This window comes from Pelodiscus sinensis, chromosome 12 (genome assembly GCF_052426305.1).
Source record: "Pelodiscus sinensis isolate ZL-2025 chromosome 12, ASM5242630v1, whole genome shotgun sequence".
Lineage (NCBI taxonomy): Eukaryota > Metazoa > Chordata > Testudines > Trionychidae > Pelodiscus > Pelodiscus sinensis.
In genome coordinates this window covers 945692-964605 of record NC_143063.1, presented here as the reverse complement: position 1 = coordinate 964605, position 18914 = coordinate 945692, and the positions used below count along the sequence as shown (strand labels likewise).

The window sequence follows — 18914 nt, the reverse complement described above, 5'->3', positions numbered from 1 at the left end:
GGGAGAAAAACTTGTTGAAAGTCTATGGGTCAGGTTTAAAGGAGCAAACAGCAGTGATGTTGTGGTTGGTGTCTGCTACAGGCCACCGAACCAGGTGGATGAGGTAGATGAGGCTTTCTTTGGACAACTGAGCGAAGCTTCCAGATCGCAGGCCCTGGTTCTCGTGGGGGACTTTAATCACCCTGACATCTGTTGGGAAACCAATACGGCAGTACATAGGCAATCCAGGAAGTTTTCGGAGAATGTTGGGGATAACTTCTTGGTACAAGTGCTGAAGGATCCGACCAGGGGCCGTGCACAGCTTGACCTTCTCCTCACAAACAGGGAGGAACTAATAGGGGACGTAGAGGTGGGTGACAACCTGGGAAGCAGTGATCATGAGCTGGTAGATTTCAGGATCCTGACCAAAGGAAGGAAAGAGAGTAGTAAAATACACACCTTGGACTTCAAAAAAGCAGATTTTGACTCCCTCAGAGATCTGATGGAAAGAATCCCCTGGGATGTTAACATGAAGGGGAAAGGAGTCCAGGACAGCTGGCAGTATTTTAAAGAAGCCTTATTGAAGGCACAGAAAGAAACCATCCCGACGCGTAGCAAGAGAGGCAAACATGGTAGGAGACCGGATTGGCTTACAGGGGAAATCCTTGGTGAACTTAAGCACAAAAAGGAAGCTTACAAAGAGTGGAAACTTGGACAAATGACCAGGGAGGGGTTTAAAGGTATAGCTCGAGAATGCCGGGGGGTTATCAGGAAGGCGAAAGCGCAAATGGAATTGCGACTGGCTAAGGATGTGAAGGATACAAGAAAGGTTTCTACAGGCATGTTAACAAGAAGAAGGTGATCAGAGAGGGTGTGCGGCCCCTAATGGATGAAGGAGGTAACCTAGTGACAGAGGATGTGGGGGAAGCTGAAGTACTCAATGCTTTCTTTGCCTCTGTATTCACGGACAAGGTCGGCTCCTGGACTTCTGCGCTAAGTGACGCAAGACGAGAAGAAGATGGACAGCCCTTGGTGGGTAAAGAACAGGTTAGGAACTATTTAGAAAAGCTAAACATACACAAATCTATGGGTCCAGACTTAATGCACCCGAGGGTACTGAGGGAGTTGGCAAATGTCATTGAGGAGCCTTTGGCCATTATCTTTGAAGAGTCGTGGAGATCGGGAGAAATCCCGGATGATTGGAAAAAGGCAAATGTAGTGCCCATCTTCAAAAAAGGGAAGAAGGACGATCCAGGGAACTATAGGCCGGTCAGTCTTACCTCGGTTCCTGGAAAAATCATGGAAGGGATCCTAAAGGAATCCATTTTGAGACACTTCGATGAGAGGAAAGTGATCAGGAATAGTCAGCATGGATTCACAAAGGGCAAGTCGTGCCTGACCAATCTGATTAGCTTCTATGATGAGGTAACTGGCTCAGTGGACATGGGGAAGTCAGTGGATGTTATATACCTTGACTTTAGCAAGGCTTTTGATACGGTCTCCCACGCTATTCTTGCCAGCAAGTTAAGGGATTGTGGATTGGATAAATGGACGGTAAGATGGATAGAAAGAGGCTAGAAGGCCGGGCCCAGCGGGTAGTGATCAATGGCTCGATGTCAGGATGGCGGTCGGTTTCTAGTGGAGTGCCCCAAGGTTCGGTTCTAGGACCGGTTTTGTTCAATATCTTTATTAATGACCTGGATGAGGGGATGGATTGCACCCTCAGCAAGTTTGCGGATGACACTAAGCTAGGGGGGGGAGGTAGATACGCTTAAGGGCAGAGATAGGGTCCAGAGTGACTTAGACAAATTGGAGGATTGGGCCACTAGAAATCTCATGAGATTCAACAAAGACAAGTGTAGAGTCCTGCACTTGGGACGGAAGAATCCCAAGCATTGTTACAGGCTGGGGACCAAGCAGCTAAGTAGCAGTTCTGCAGAAAAGGACCTGGGGGTTACAGTGGATGAGAAGCTGGATATGAGTCAACAGTGTGCCCTTCTAGCCAAGAAGGCTAATGGCATATTAGGTTGCATTAAGAGGAGCATTGCCAGCAGATCCAGAGATGTGATTATTCCCCTTTATTCGGCTCTGGTGAGGCCACATCTGGAGTGTTGTGTCCAGTTCTGGGCCCCCCACTACAAAAAGGATGCGGACGCATTGGAGAGGGTCCAGCGGAGGGCAACCAAAATGATTAGGGGGCTGGAGCATATGACCTATGAGGAGAGGCTGAGGGACTTGGGTCTGTTTAGTCTGCAGAAGCGAAGAGTGAGGGGGGATTTGATAGCAGCCTTCAACTTCCTGAAGGGAGGTTCCAAAGAGGATGGCGAGAGGCTGTTCTCAGTAGTGACAGATGGCAGAACAAGTTGTGGTGGGAGAGGTCCAGATTGGATATTAGGAAAAACTATTTTACTAGGAGGGTAGTGAAGCACTGGGATGGGTTACCTAGGGAAGTAGTGGAGTCTCCATCCTTAGAGGTGTTTAAGTCTTGGCTTGACAAAGCCCTAGCTGGGTTGATTTAGATGGGATTGGTCCTGCCTAGAGCAGGGTGCTGGACTTGACGACCTTCTGAGGTCTCTTCCAGTTCTATGATTCTATGATAAGGGGATGGTTGGATGAAATAACATGATCGTGGTAACTAATTGACCATTCATTATCAGTTGGAAATAGGTCAATGGAGAGATGATAGGAGTTGCTATAGGGAACTTTCTGGGTGTCTGGCTGGTGAGTCTTGCCCACATGCTCAGGGTTTAGCTGATCGCCATATTTGGGGTCAGGAAGGAATTTTCCTCCAGGGTAGATTGGCAGAGGCCCTGGAGGTTTTTCGCCTTCCTCTGTAGCATTGGGCGCAGATCACAGCTGGAGGACTCCCTGCATGTTGGGGCCTTCAAAGTATTTGAAGGCTTCAATATCTGAGACATAGGTGAGAGGATTATTCTAAGAGGGGTGGGCGAGATTCTGTGGCCTGCGCTGTGCAGGGGGTCAGACTAGATGATCATAATGGTCCCTTCTGACCTTAAAGTCTATGAGTCTATGAGCAGGACTGGCGGGCGCCGGCTGAGCTGGGCGGGGCCGGGGAGCTGGACCGGAAGGCGGGCAGCGTTGCAGGACTGGCGGGCGCTGGCTGAGCTGGGTGGGGCCGGGGAGCTGGGATCGGAAGGCGGGCGGCGTTGCAGGACTGGCGGGCGCTGGCAGAGCTGGGCGGGGCCGGGGATCTGGGACCGGAAGGCAGGCGGCGTTGCAGGACTGGCGGGCGCTGGCTGAGCTGGGCGGGGCCGGGGAGCTGGGATCGGAAGGCGGGCGGCGTTGCAGGACTGGCGGGCGCTGGCTGAGCTGGGCGGGGCCGGGGATCTGGGATCGGAAGGCGGGCGGCGTTGCAGGACTGGCGGGCGCTGGCTGAGCTGGGCGGGGCCGGGGAGCTGGGATCGGAAGGCGGGCGGCGTTGCAGGACTGGCGGGCGCTGGCTGAGCTGGGCGGGGCCGGGGAGCTGGACCGGAAGGCGGGCGGTGTTGCAGGACTGGCGGGCGCTGGCAGAGCTGGGCGGGGCCGGGGAGCTGGGATCGGAATGCGGGCGGCGTTGCAGGACTGGCGGGCGCTGGCAGAGCTGGGCGGGGCCGGGGAGCTGGGATCGGAATGCGGGCGGCGTTGCAGGACTGGCGGGCGCTGGCAGAGCTGGGTGGGGCCGGGGAGCTGGACCGGAAGGCGGGCGGCGTTGCAGGACTGGCGGGCGCTGGCAGAGCTGGGTGGGGCCGGGGAGCTGGACCGGAAGGCGGGCGGCGTTGCAGGACTGGCGGGCGCTGGCAGAGCTGGGTGGGGCCGGGGAGCTGGGACCGGAAGGCGGGCGGCGTTGCAGGACTGGCGGGCGCTGGCAGAGCTGGGTGGGGCCGGGGAGCTGGACCGGAAGGCGGGCGGCGTTGCAGGACTGGCGGGCGCTGGCAGAGCTGGGTGGGGCCGGGGAGCTGGACCGGAAGGCGGGCGGCGTTGCAGGACTGGCGGGCGCTGGCAGAGCTGGGTGGGGCCGGGGAGCTGGACCGGAAGGCGGGCGGCGTTGCAGGACTGGCGGGCGCTGGCAGAGCTGGGTGGGGCCGGGGAGCTGGACCGGAAGGCAGGCGGCGTTGCAGGACTGGCGGGCGCTGGCAGAGCTGGGCGGGGCCGGGGAGCTGGACCGGAAGGCGGGCGGCGTTGCAGGACTGGCGGGCGCTGGCAGAGCTGGGCGGGGCCGGGGAGCTGGACCGGAAGGCGGGCGGCGTTGCAGGACTGGCGGGCGCTGGCAGAGCTGGGTGGGGCCGGGGAGCTGGGATCGGAAGGCGGGCGGCGTTGCAGGACTGGCGGGCGCTGGCAGAGCTGGGCGGGGCCGGGGAGCTGGACCGGAAGGCGGGCGGCGTTGCAGGACTGGCGGGCGCTGGCTGAGCTGGGTGGGGCCGGGGAGCTGGGATCGGAATGCGGGCGGCGTTGCAGGACTGGCGGGCGCTGGCAGAGCTGGGCGGGGCCGGGGAGCTGGGATCGGAAGGCGGGCGGCGTTGCAGGACTGGCGGGCGCTGGCAGAGCTGGGCGGGGCCGGGGATCTGGGACCGGAAGGCGGGCGGCGTTGCAGGACTGGCGGGCGCTGGCAGAGCTGGGCAGGGCCGGGGAGCTGGACTGGAAGGCGGGCGGCGTTGCAGGACTGGCGGGCGCTGGCAGAGCTGGGTGGGGCCGGGGAGCTGGACTGGAAGGCGGGCGGCGTTGCAGGACTGGCGGGCGCTGGCAGAGCTGGGCGGGGCCGGGGAGCTGGACCGGAAGGCGGGCGGCGTTGCAGGACTGGCGGGCGCTGGCAGAGCTGGGCGGGGCCGGGGAGCTGGGATCGGAATGCGGGCGGTGTTGCAGGACTGGCGGGCGCTGGCAGAGCTGGGCGGGGCCGGGGAGCTGGGATCGGAATGCGGGCGGCGTTGCAGGACTGGCGGGCGCTGGCAGAGCTGGGCGGGGCCGGGGAGCTGGACCGGAAGGCGGGCGGCGTTGCAGGACTGGCGGGCGCTGGCAGAGCTGGGCGGGGCCGGGGAGCTGGGATCGGAAGGCGGGCGGCGTTGCAGGACTGGCGGGCGCTGGCAGAGCTGGGCGGGGCCGGGGAGCTGGACCGGAAGGCAGGCGGCGTTGCAGGACTGGCGGGCGCTGGCAGAGCTGGGCGGGGCCGGGGAGCTGGACCGGAAGGCGGGCGGCGTTGCAGGACTGGCGGGCGCCAGCTGAGCGGGGCGGGGAATGTGCAGCGAGGGGCTGAGGGTTCCCCGTAAGAGCAGATTAAGCCAGTGACGGGTGAGCAAGGCCAGCGAGGGGCTGCAGGACTGGTTTTGCTCACTGCACTTGCATCCCTAGCGTGTGCGGGGGAGCCGACTGAAGGGGAGCAGCGCCCGAGGGGGGCGGGGCAGCACAGTCAGTTGTGTGCAGGCAGTGTGCACCCCCCTTCACGGGCCCTGGGTTTACGTGCGCATCACGGAGCAATCCCAGGAGGTAGAACACCGGCCCCACTGGAAAGCGGCTCAATCTGGAGACCTGCGCGCTGGCAGCAATAGACCCCACGTCTCCTGGGCCGCTCCTAGCAGCTCCATGGCTGCCCCCACGAGGTGAAGCACTAAGGTTGCTGCCATCCTGCTTCCCGAGGACCCGCTGTGGATTGGGAACCATTCCGCACTTAAGCTGCGACTCCCAGCCTGTACCCATTGGGCCTTGGCCCCGGTGCATACCTGCCGCTCCTGCGATCCCAGGCTGGGATTCCAACTGCAGTGAGCATGTGCGCAGACAAAGCTCTCCACCATGCGGTCCGGGAACTGAGCCTAAATCCTGGCTTTCCAGTCTGGCAGTTTATCACCAGACAGATCCTGCTAATCTTCTGAGCCCAGCTCTTGCCATGCTAACTTGCAGTAAGCCTGACGTGGCCTCCTGCTCACTGCTCCTCGAGCTGAACGCTGCCCGGCGGGCTCACTGCCAAGCTTACTTGAAACAATCCTCGCGCTTCTTCGCTTATTCTTCCTTGCAGCAGCGCGTTCAGTTCATTGACACGGGCTAGAAAGCATCTTAGCTCCGTCTAAGAGATGGGGAGTTAGCGGATCCCTGGAGCTCAGCTCACAGGTCAAGAGGAGATCACTGGGGAAACCAATTATTAAGGATTCACTTGTGGGAACTGCTTTGGTCAATCTCACAACCTACTGCCAGCTAGCAGAGACACTGCTTGTCCATCACACACTCCAGCACTGCTGTCATCCCAGCCAGAGCCGGCAGGACGCCAGCACTTCAGGCAGCAGCAGGAGCACACGGAACGGTAGCCAACACACGCGCGCTGCTCCGCATGTTAGTAGGTATGACACACCACGCCCCATGCAGACAACATTAACCTTGGTACATAGCCCACGCAAGCATCGGGATGCTATGCTAACCCAATTCCCACACTATCCCAAACTGACCTCCACTTCGGTACGGGCAAATATCAAAGCTGTGGAGACAAGATCCATTCCTTCTATGTCCTTGTCTGGGTCCCGACCGCCTCCCCAGCACACTTCCTATTGCAATGTGGAGTCCACAGCAAGAGAAGGAAGGAATAGGCTGATAAAGGAAAGCAGGGGCAAGAGCCGATTTGTGGATTTCAGTCGTAGGGGCATGTGGAGAGCGTCCCTCTACAAATCTGGCTAGTCTGAGAAGCGGGGTTGGCGCACACCTGTGCAGGATGAACGGGTAGCTTCCTACAAGGGCTGGGAAAGCATTAGCTTGCTGCGTGCACTAGTGTCGAGATTTGTTGCTGCACGGTGAATTGGCTGAGGCAGTGGCTTTCGGCGAGGGGCCTGCAGACCGGGTCTCAGATTTCCAAAGGGTCCACGCGTCCATTTGAAATTCTGCAAGGCTCTGCACTGCAAGGAACCCTCTACGCTGAGGTGAATTACGGGGTTTCTTGAACATTTTAAACACCAAATCACAAGCACAGTCAAGCAACCGGCTGTGCTTCAGACAGCTGCTGAAACCAATCCCCTGAAAACAAATCTGAAAGGACTGCACTAAAGACACCACCAGGGACTGGGCGCAACAGATCAAGCCCTGACAGTTCAGAAAACTCCCTTCCTCCCTCACTTGCTTTAATCAGAGAAACAGTTCGTTCTGCCATTCGAAACGGCACCTCCTGAGATCAATGGGGAAGTTCATACCTCTCCCAGCTAGCGCATCGTGCTGTCTGCAGGCTGTATCGGTGACATGAGTCACGCCGTGAACATTTTCTCTGCTGCCTGAAGGGCTGGGGACTTCACTTCTCTGTCAGTCAGAGGTTGGATGCTGGAGCACGCCCCCAGGAAAAGCACTGGCGTGCGGCGCGGCCGTGACCTGGCCCAGCTTCCGCTCTGCTGGGCGATGGGAAACGGCGCAGCTAGCCCGCATGCAGGAGCCTTGGCTCCCCGTGCCATTCCCCCCACGCAAAACAGCTCAGCTGGCAGGAATGTGACAGGAAGCGGCACAGTCCCATCCCTGGCATTGCTCTCCAGCTGGCCCCCGACTCAAACAGGACCACTTCCGCCATTCCCAGTGGACGGCAGGGAGGAGAGAAAACACCTGTTGTTACAGAAACCCCCAGAGCAACTTCTCCAAGAGACGGCCAGCAGCAAGTGCCCCCCGGCCTTTGGGAGAGACATTCCTCCCGCAATGCTTGAGATGAGACACCTCCTGGAACGGAGAGCTTTACCAAGCCTGGGGCGGGAGGAGAGCGGTAGCACTCGTGCCCCACCCACGCTGGGAGTGCATGGACGTTTCCCCGCTAACTCTGAGCAGAACATGCAACACGGAGAGCTAGCGGCAGCTTCCAGCCCTAACTGCCCCAGCGCCGAAAGAGGGGACTCCTCTCCGAGCCGTTTCAGCCTGTCTGCAGACTCCCTGCTGCTGGACTCTCGGCAGAGCTAGGTGTGCCTGGCAACACGCGGCCAGTGAGCCGGGCTCCGGCGCCTACACCCCTTACAAGCGGCACATTTAACCCTGCACCTTTGGCAGCCTCGGGCCTCGCTCACCCTGCCACAGGGCGCGGCCTGGAATTGAGGCTCCATGCTGCCCTGCATCGGATCGGAGGCCAAGCTCACCTCAATGGAGCCACCTTATCCAGGCAACGAAGGAAACACAATTGGACTCCACCCCCACTGAATCCCCCTCCGCCTTCCCTCGAACCTTCATGTGGATTGCTTCTGAGCGAGCACAGCAGCGCAGGCTGCCCCTGCCCCAGACCGGATGCCCTAAGAGTTACATCCTGTCAGCTGTGCATCGCGCAGCATGGTTTTCATCACAGCTCCTTGGAAACACAAATCCAACCACACAGGAGCCCCAGATGCTGACTCCACAATTCCGGTCACTTCCCAGTTGCAAGCAGACTCTTCAAGTGACCAGTTGTGCCTCAGGGTGCCAGCTGTGGGGTGTACGTGCCTCATAATGACAGCGCTATCAATGCCCACAAGGACACCACCACACTGCACCCTGCTCCAAAGGACAGAGGGCCACACACCCCAGAGTAGCCTGTTCCACATTTCCACTGGTCCCTTAGTTTCTCAGCAGAACAGGGACACAAGCGCAGGGGACAGGAGTGACAGACACAGTGTCTCAACATGTGAAAAATGAATTTGTTTGCTCTCAAAATGCCAACCACGACGCCTGGCAGAGGGGTCTCTGGCCACAAAGAACCCAGCAAGAGCCAGGGTACAATGCCACCTACCCTCTAGAGAGATGGGCTTAGCACAAGCTGTGGTCTGTGAAAGAGACGGAGGAAGACTGAACTGACCTGATGATGAAGGCTCCTCTGGTCTCCAGCAGCTTCCGCTCAGTGCTGAACCTCTTGAGCAGGTTGATCATGAATTTGTAGAAGTAGGAGTTCATGGTGGGGGTGGCGGGGGAGCACTCCATGCCTTTCACTCCTGAGAGGAAGGAGAACAAGTTACGGAACACAGCGACGAGCGCGGATGTCCCTGCGCTGGAACGCCCACGCCTGCCAAGGCCTGGGAACAAGAGCAGCAGTGAGTCTGGGAGAGGAGTTAGGCACGATCCCGTGGTCTCTCTTCTACGATGCTTAGAGCTAGGTTATTTCCACATGTCTGGCACCTTTATCCCAAGAGAGCTACATCCCCATGGGAGCTTACGCAGCTTGGGATCAGTTTTTAAACATAGTTAAATCAGTGCTACCTCTGCACAGACCCGCTCCTCATGTAGCCACAGCTTCACTTCCACTGAGACCTGTCCCACCAACACACACACCCCTCCACAATCCACAGGTGCACCCCCAGCCAGTCACTAGAACAGTGGCTCTCAAGCTCTTCTGGCAGACCGCTTGAAAATTGCTGAGTCTTGGTGAACCACTTCAGCAGTCACTTACCTCTTGCAGTTGTTCTCTGAGACGCCCCTTCCAGCCCGTGCCCGGACTGCGCATGCCACCCCAAATGGGAACACAGAAACCTGCCGGGAACACTTCACTTGCCTGGGCGCTCACGCCTGGAGCTCAAAGCGACTCTACTCTCCCAAAGCAATTTTACTGAATGGTTTCTTGTAGGGCCACTAGGCCGGCAGCTCAGATTCTGGCCCAGGCTGGGTAATGCTCAGCCTCCCATCAGGCAAGAGCTGAAGACTTACAAACCCCAAGGGGAAACAAAACGAGGCACCACCGTGCCTGCCATGTGCCCAGTAGCGTAGGAGAATCAGGCCTCTATTCCCTCTGAACTTCACCTACTCCCTTAGGGGCCCTGGAAAGCCGAGCTCCTGCCCTTAACCTCTAATGGGAGCTTCCTGAAAGCCAGTGTTAGCAGCAGCATTATCTGCCCCTCAGCTGCAGGCAAGACAAAATAGTTCAATTCAGCTTGGCCCTCCCTGGCCCAGCCCCCCCGGGCCCTCCCTGGCCCAGCCCCCCCGGCCCTCCCTGGCCCAACAGGAGGGAATTTGCCAGCCCCGGAGAGGGGGGTTCCTCTGGCGACAAGACTCCGGGCTCTCCTGGGGTCTGTCAGCAGATGGCCAGGCTCCTCCGCCCCAAAGCTGCCAGTGCTGCCCAGACTCCACTGCCCTAAGCTGGGGCTCTCTGGTCCTGCTGGACCGCGGACGTTGCCTGGACCAGAGAGGTTCGAGCTGTGCAGAGATGAGCGCATTGACCAAGCTGAACTAGAGCTAGACCCTCCTGCCAGCCAGTCCAGCTGCTCCTCGCTGTCCACAGGAGAGTCCATGACACCATGTGCAGCAGCCCATCTGTAAGTGCAGTGCGGTCACCCCAGCTCGGCAGACTCCAATATCGGATCCAAATTACAGACCTAGCAGCAGTCCCCAAAGCTTCCAATGGGCAGAGCCCCTAGGCCAGGCATGGTAATTCCCTGCCATAGCCTCAGTGAAGGACGTTTGCGTCTCATTTGAGCCCGGGACCGTGTGTCACTCCATGGGGCGGGGGCCCACAGCCCTTGGGAAGCAAGGACAGTGGGGTGGAGGTGACATGGCAAACGCACTTCAAGAGGCTGCGTACTCTGGCTCAGAGCGGACTCTCCACAGACGTGTGGCTCAACAGCGTGAGTTTTAACAGACTCAGGGCCGGCTTTCAGATCCGGACGACCAGCCCCAGGCCCCAGACCTTCCTAGGAGGGATCAGAAGGACCCGACCTGTTCATGGGGGGCTTGTTCTGTACCAGGCACTGTACAAACAAGAGGACAGTCCCTCCCCCACAGGTCTTACAATCTAAGCTGACAAGATGGCCAGAGCTCCATAACCAGCTGAGAGCAAACAGGACCGTGAGATTTCACTGGCTTTTCAGTGTGTCCCTTCCCCTGCCAATGGATGATCAGACACCTTCCAGCCTGGAATTACACAGACTGGACCGTGTTTTCACAGAAGCACGCCTGGAGAACGATGGCATTCCTCCTGACCCTCTGAACAGCTGTTCTGCATGCAGGTGTGTCCCAGAACGACAGAGCTCACAAGCGGCTTTGTACGTGGATGAGAGTTGTCCAGGTTAGAGAAGGCAGAGCCATAGGTCACATGCAGAACTACCTACCCCCTGCCCAAGATTTCATCCATACGATGGTCTCACGGCCTTCCCACACGCAAGGTGCTGCAGATTAGAGAGCAATGCAATCCTGGGAACGGCACTCCACTATTTATGTGAAGACGCGGGAGACAGGCGGGAAGAGGTGTTAAGAAAACTGTGGATTCATTAATTGAAGTTTACACTTTCCTTTAAGCTTGCACTTTGCAGGCTGTAACCTGCCAGATTGGCTGCTAACACGCTGATCGTGATGCTGACAACAAAGAACACGAGCGAGTCGCTGCGCTTTGGTTGGAGCGTGGGTAGCTGGGCGCAGAACAGGCTCTGCTCGTACCCGCTACAAACGCCAGCCCCAGAGCTTGGTGCCAATGGCTTTATAGCAGAGCAAACGGGAAGCTCCAATGCTCTTATGGACCACAAAGCAGAGCGCAGGCATTTAACGTGGCGCAGTCCCCGTAGCTTCACCTCCTCTCACCCACAGGCTGAGGAGTCTCCCTGGGACACAGAGCCACCATCAACCGTCTTTCGATGCTGTTCTCTGATGGGATCCAAGAACGTCAGCCCTTTCACCGGAGAGCTAGAGCAGCCGTACCCCCAACACAGGATGAGGGGTGTAGGTTGGAAAAGTTCATAATCAGATGAGCCTTATAGCGACTCTTTGGAAAGTAGGAGTGCTGGGAAACACGTCTTCTTCGGCTCCTCCGGGACCCAAGAAAGAGGTGCTGGAAGCATGGCTTCCCCTGGAAAGGAGTGACCCTGCCAGACCCGAAGCCTCCAGAATCAGCGCTGCAGACAGAGTGCACAGGCTCAGCTCTCCAGGAAGTATCTGGAGAAATCCAGCCGAGATGAGGCGCCGAGCTCTCTTTCCAGATTCTTGGAGCACAACATCCAACTGCTCAGTTGGAAAACACACCAAGGGCACACCAGCTTCACAGCCCCTCTGCTTGTGTGCGCAGATCAGCAGAAAGAGGCACCAATGAACATGGCAGTTGCAATGGTCAGCTGGTTGGAAGGAAGAAAAACCAGTCACCCACCTTGGTAAACTGTGTCCCTCAAGAGGCGTTGCTCTCAGTCCGTGTGTGCCCAAGGGCACGGCTGTTGACATTTTTTGCCTAACCCGTCTCTGCCTGGCTCTGGCATTCCATGCTCGCGTGCCAGTATTTGAGGAACCACAGGCCCCGCCCTCGAAATTCCTTCTTGCCAAAAACTCCGACAGCAAAAAAGGAGGGTGGGTCACTTGGAAGCAGCACCCGGAGTTCGTGGCTGTGCGGCATGCAACACGGCTGTACCGGAGCCAGCATCCCCCCGGGCCTGCTGCAATGGAACATGAACGGAGGGAGGGATGGATGGATGACCAACCAGGGAGCGGCCCAGCAGCTATCCTGAATCGACACCTGGGCCACAAGGCTTGTGCGCTAGTCAAAGGGGTGATTACACTCACCGGCTCACAGCACGCGCACTTGATCCAGGCAGTGATCCTGGACGCAATGGTCTAGCAAAGCAAGAAGGCCCTTCACTGGCTGCCACTGTCACGGAGCGCTGCGTCAACTGACCAAACAGCTCCAACACAAAGGCTAGTACAGCTACACTCCTCCTCTGCCCGAGCAGCTTTGGGAAAGCAGACTGGGAACTACAGAATCAGAGAATCCTGGAACTGGAAGGAATCCCGAGAGGTCAGCAAGTTCAGCCCCCCGCACAGCAGGACCAAGCGCCATCTAGATCAGGGGGATTTGAGAGCAGCCTTCAACTTCCTGAAGGGAGGTTCCAAAGAGGATGGAGAGAGGCTGTTCTCAGTAGTGACAGATGCAGAACAAGGAGCAATGGGCTCAAGTTGTGGTGGGAGAGGCCAGACCTGACCTTTCTCCAGGCGATCGCTAAGCCTTTCAGTCCCTGCACCCCCCACTCCTGTGCTAGGCCCCCGGCGCACGCGGGGACAGACAGGCCAAGCGTGCAGTTACATGAGAAGGCTGCAGTCCCACTGGGGCACTGCCAGCCTCAGAGCCAGAGCCCTGGGTTTCAAGAGACACTGCAGACAGCTGCACTCACCCTCGTCAGCAGCCTAGCTGGGGCTGGAATCTTTGGGACTGTGTGCTGGGCTCAGCAAGCCCTGCCCTGGCACCCGGGTACCTTGCCACGTGTCGCTTCCTGCTCCCGATCCACTGGCGCGTGTGGCTGGCCCGGGGACATCTGCCGCCTCCCTGACCTTTCCTCCAGTAAGGATGATCATGGCTTTTCTGCCTGCCTGGAAGGGGCAGAAGTCCGGGTGGCTGACATTGCACGGATCCGTCTTTTCACTACCCCTCAATAAGCAGGCACCGGGAACCAGTCTGGAGCAGCAGGCTGTAAGCGCCAGGGTGAGCATAGAATCATAGAATCATAGGACTGGAAGGGACCTCGAGAGGTCATCGAGTCCCGCCCCCCGCCCTCAAGGCAGGACCAAGCTCCGTCTACACCATCCCTGACAGATGTCTATCCAACCTGTTCTTAAATATCTCCAGAGAGGGAGATTCCACAACCTCCCTTGGCAATTTATTCCAATATTTGACCACCCTGACAGTTAGGAATTTTTTCCTAATGTCCAATCTAAACCTCCCCTGCTGCACTTTAAGCCCATTACTCCTTGTCCTGTCCTCAGAAACCAAGAGGAACAAATTTTCTCCTTCCTCCTTGTGACCCTTTTAGATATTTGAAAACCGCTCTCATGTCCCCCCTTAATCTTCTTTTTTCCAAACTAAACAAGCCCAGTTCACGAAGCCTGGCTTCATAGGTCATGTTCTCTAAACCTTTAATCATTCTTGTCGCTCTTCTCTGTACCCTTTCCAGTTTCTCCACATCTTTCTTGAAATGTGGCGCCCAGAACTGGACACAGTACTCCAGCTGAGGCCTAACTAGTGCAGAGTAGAGCGGCAGAATGACTTCACGAGTTTTGCTTACAACACACCTGTTGATACAACCTAGAATCATATTTGCTTTTTTTGCAACAGCATCACACTGTTGACTCTCATTCAACTTGTGGTCCACTATGACCCCTAGATCCCTTTCCGCCATGCTCCTTCCTAGACAGTCGCTTCCCATCTTCTATGTATGGAACTGATTGTTCCTTCCTAAGTGGAGCACTTTGCATTTCTCTTTATTAAACCTCATCCTGTTTACCTCTGATTTCTCTAACTTGCTAAGGTCATTTTGAATTATGTCCCTATCCTCCAAAGAAGTTGCAACCCCACCCAGTTTGGTATCATCTGCAAACTTAATAAGCATACTCTCTATCCCAATATCTACATCATTGATGAAGATATTAAACAGTACGGGTCCCAAAACAGACCCTTGAGGAACTCCACTTGTTATCCCTTTCCAGCAGGATTTAGCACCGTTAACAACAACTCTCTGACTACGGTTATCCAGCCAATTATGCACCCACCTTATCGTGGCCCTATCTAAGTTATATTTGCCTAGTTTATCAATAAGAATATCATGCGAGACCGTATCAAATGCGAGACTGTATCAAATGCATGTGGCACTTGGTTAGCATTTCAGAAAGCAGGCCCTGGTTTAGCCAGGTCCAGCGTATCCAAGCACTTTCCATTCCCCATTAACCCAGCGATGGCAGAGAGGAGAGCGCTGGAACGGAGCCCGCGAGCCGTCCCACTGGCTGGCGAGGCTGGAACGGAGCCCGCGAGCCGTCCCACTGGCTGACGAGGCTGGAACGGAGCCCGCGAGCCGTCCCACTGGCTGGCGCGGCAGGATCTCGGCCGTGTCGCTCTCACTCGGATCTGCAGCCCTCACAGGAGGTTTCCTGCTCCTCTTCTGGACTGACCTGATGGGGCAGCTGGCTTGTTCGGAGCGCAGCAGACACTGGCCCTTCAGAAGGTGCTGGTGCTCGGCAGAGCCACACATGGGGCACGGGGCACAGTGGCTCAGGAAAATGGAAAGGGCTGGAGAAAAGTTGCTGAGGACAGGAGGCACCCAGAGCACATCGCCCTGCACGCCCTGGCCCGCAGTGAGCATCCCAGAAGGACACGCACCGGGCAGGGAGAAGGCAGGAGCGGCTGGGGACGGTTCTGGAAACAAGGGCACTTTGGACAACAGGCCCACGCCCCCAGTCCATGCCCTGTCTGGTGGATGGCCCCCACACGTGCTGGCTGGAGGGCTTCGGATGCCCAGCGGACACAGAGGAGGGTCTATGTATGAAGGGCTGGACGCCCCAGCTCCAAGTCTCTCCACCCCACGCACTGGGGTTCAGAGCTCCAGGCCCCGTGGCATCTGCAGCAGCTGGGAACTGCGGGGTAGGGACCCATGGCACAACCTTGCTCCCACAACTGCCCAGGGCCCCAGCACACAGAGCCCTTCCCCACCCTGCACTGGGTCTGCTGGCCCGGCCTGACCTGGGATCATGCTGGCCCTGCGGGAGCAGATCAGCCCTCAGCGCCACCTGCTGATCTGCACCCACCTCCCCGGTGCGCTCTCTGGAGCAGGGCCCCGGGCTCAAAGGACGGGACACGCAAAGCTTCCAGCTGGCTGGCCTGGCTGCCTGCAACGGGAGCTCCGAGCTCCCAACGGGGTGTCCAGCACGGGAGGCTGAGCGCAGCTGCACCCGGCAGCCTGGGCAGGAGCGCGGGAAGAGGGCGGCGGCGTTCCGGAAGGCACCCAGCGCACACTCGGAGGAAGCCCGTCGCTCTGGGAGGGGAAGGACCAAGACACGTCCCGGGGACCCATGCGAATGAGGAAGCGAGGGCAAGAACGTGGACCAGGCCAGGCCCTTCCCCCTCACCAGGGGCTTGGAAACGGGCGGCAAGCCTGGACCGAAAAGAGCTGCTTCTGGACGACGGACATGTGGCCAGCTTCCTGTGCTGGCGGGAGCGCCTGGCTTTCTGACCTGCAGCCAGAGACTCTGGGACACTGGCGCCTCCTTCCCCGCGCAGGCTGCTCCTTGCCTCCCAAGCCCGGTCTGCCCTGCTCCTCCCCCGGGAGACCATCAGCGAGAGCTTTGCCGCCCCCCAGCAACGCCGGGCAGCAGCCAGAGCAGATGGCGGCAGCACACACGCGTCTCGTGCCTGGGGAGGGAGCTCACCCCCCTCGGGTCTGGGAGCTAGGGCCGGTGCTCCCGCCATCAGGCATCACGCTGGCATCTTGTCTGATCATCCTGTGCAGGCAGGAGGCCGGGGCCAGCAGGCTCTGCAGACAGAGGCGTGCATCCCAGCGGCGTGCTAGGGAAACCTGAGCAGCAGCAATGAGACGGGACCGTGCAGCCGCTCAGGAGATGAGGCGCAGAGCAGCGATTTTCTATGCGCCACGCTCCAGAAGGCCATACAGCTCCGGGTTCAAACCCAGAGCGTGCCAGCCTAGCAGCGACCCTCCCCCCACTCTGGACAACCCTGAGCATTCGGCACTCAGGCACCGGAGCGGGCCATCACGGGGGGGGGGGGGGGTATTTCCACCCATCTCAAACCCCAGGGCAACCAAACACAACTGGCTCCAAGACCCTCTTTCAAAAACAAGTTCACTTTAGGGCAAAAGCCCAACCCTGGGAATTTCAGCCCCAAACAGTCACCTGCCAAAAAGTGCCAAGCCTGTGAAAAGAGGCTGATGGGCGGAGCCAGAAGCAGAGCTCCCCCAGCGTGTGCCCTACGCACACTGCCACGGTAGCTGCTGGCACTCCACAGAAGGACGGAGCCAGATTCTTCCAAGCGCTTGGTGGTTTTTGCACTGGGCTTGAACAACTGCAGCCTAGTTTCTGTTCCCAGTCGTTAGGAGACGCCTTCAGACGGCAGGCTATTTTTAGATAAACCACAAGGAAGGAAACCTCAGCCAGACCGCAGCAGCATGATCTAAAATGCAGCTTTGGAGCGGCTTGGCCAGTGACGCACAAGTGACTCCACCCACGCAGAGCCAGGCTTGGACACAGAGAGGCTCAAGAGCACACCAGGCCCTGCATTAGCTTTCACAAGCTCGTGCTGCGGGTCAGCCCTTGGGAGGCTCCAGGCCGCAGCGAGGGCGCTGTTCACTGCAACAGTACGATGCATCTAAAGAGGCAGCAGGCCGGCAGCCAGCATCGCGGAAAAGGCGGCAGGGAGGCAGGCGGGAGACAGGTGGCTACGCTGCTACTTCTTAGCAGCTGTGCAATGAGCATGACGGAGTATTTACAGGGTGAGCAGGCCCTGGGACGCTGGGAATTTAACTGCAGCAGGAAATGGAGTTATTGGCCAGGCGGACAAGCCTGGCTCTAAGGGGGCAGAGCGAGCGCCGGCAGGATACGTCTACATTCTGAGCTAGGGTGTGACTCCATGCTCACGCTAGCTCAGCCATACAGAGTAGTCACAAGAGCGCGGGGCCGTGCTCAGGACCTACTGATCCTAGTCTGGCTCAAAGGGAGCTAGCCAAGCACAGGTGCAGGGGAGGAGCCGAATCGCACCCCGAGCCTGTAGTGCTGGGACAGTTACAGACAACGCAAGCTGGGCTGCTGCGCTGCTGTCCGGGGAAGCGGGTGGATTCCAGAGCGACACCAACACGGGAATGCCATTTTCTACAAACCCCCACGCGTGAGGATTCCCTCCTCCAGCTTTAACAGTTCACCTGTCCCAGCTCTCGGGACAGCACCCAACTTGAGCGGAGACACACAAGCCAAGTGTGCTTGGCTTTTTCGGTGCGTGCCGCTACGAACACGGGCAGGTGGGGCCTTTACAACCCAGGTGCCTCCGTTCTTGGAAGTTTCCAGCTCAACCCCCGGGACCCCACCATCTAGTGCATTTTCTCGGCGGCTCACAAACTGTAGGAAAAAAATCAAAGCCTCTTAAGCCGGGCACCCGAAAGCCTCCTTATTTACATGGCATCTGACCGATGAATGGCTCAGCTCACTGCACTGCCTTCTCCATTCTCCTTTCTCCAGGTAGAGGTTAGGTGGCTCTGTTTTGAGCACTTCCTATTAGTTCTGAAGAGAGTCAGGCTCTGTCCATACCGGCAATTGAGCAAAGCAGCTTTTGTCCTTCACGGGTACTTTAAGCCCCCCCCCGCCCCCAGCCCAGCGACAAAAGCCCCGCCAGGCCAGTACTAGTGTACACAGAGTGCGCGCCTGCCCGCTCAGTAAACGTGGCTCATGGGGGAGACGTTCTTTGCCGTTAAGCCAGCAGCGTTTCCACGGTCTGACCGTAGTGCCCCGGCAGCGTGGCTAAGAGCGGCACAGAGCACACGTACCCTCAGTCCCGCCCAAGCGTGGCTGGAATGCGTCCAGTCGAGAGCTCTAACACACGGCGGGGACCCGGGGATCCACCGATGGGCAGAAAGGATCTGAAGTAGATTCTTCTCTTGCTGCCCCATGGCATACTCCTCTGCACCCCAAAACACCCAAGAGACCTGCACGGATTCATTCCTCTCCACGTGAGCCAATCAGACAAGTGCCCTTGCCCACCAAGGACGGGAAGCAGCTAGGGAACGAGAAGATGCTTAGCTGTCAGCCAGGTGTGGGTGGAGGGCACTTACCAGAGGAACTCAGCTGGCTGGCTTTGATGGGAACATGCAACTCGGACTGGCTGGATCGAGTATCGGCGCCATCGCACAGCCCCGGGCCTTCTGTCTGACCCGCAGGGGAGGAGGCGATCTCAGCCAAAACCTCCAGGTCCTTCAGGATAACCTGCAAGAACACAGACAGCACGGAGGTGAGCCAGGACACGGCCCAGTGGCAGGAGGGGACACGCTTCGGGCCCTCTCTCTAGGGGCTGAGAGCACATGGGATCCAGGCTGAGCCCAGCGACTGGTGCGGACAAGGGAGGTGGAAGCGGGGAGCCAGGACGCCACCTCCCAGTGAAGTTCCAGGCCTACGCCAGCCGAGAGGGTGGGGCAGAGAAACTGCAACGGGCAGGTGGTCATTAAACGTGGGCCAAACCCCCAGAGCCAGGGCTTCCCGCCCTCCGCCCAGAGCATCAGAGGCCGCCAGCTGCACTTCGGAAG

General features: G+C 58.4%; 1 protein-coding gene across 1 annotated transcript in view; it reads right to left on the bottom strand.

Moving 5' to 3' along the window:
• Positions 1-18914, bottom strand: part of VAC14 (VAC14 component of PIKFYVE complex) — a 111211-nt gene that overhangs the window by 42737 nt on the left and 49560 nt on the right. Inside the window, exons 13-14 of the mRNA XM_075940642.2 lie at positions 18447-18597; positions 8744-8876 (exon numbers count right to left, since the gene is read on the bottom strand). Coding sequence (XP_075796757.2) covers positions 8744-8876; positions 18447-18597 — 284 coding nt within the window. The remainder of the gene's footprint in view (positions 1-8743; positions 8877-18446; positions 18598-18914) is intronic.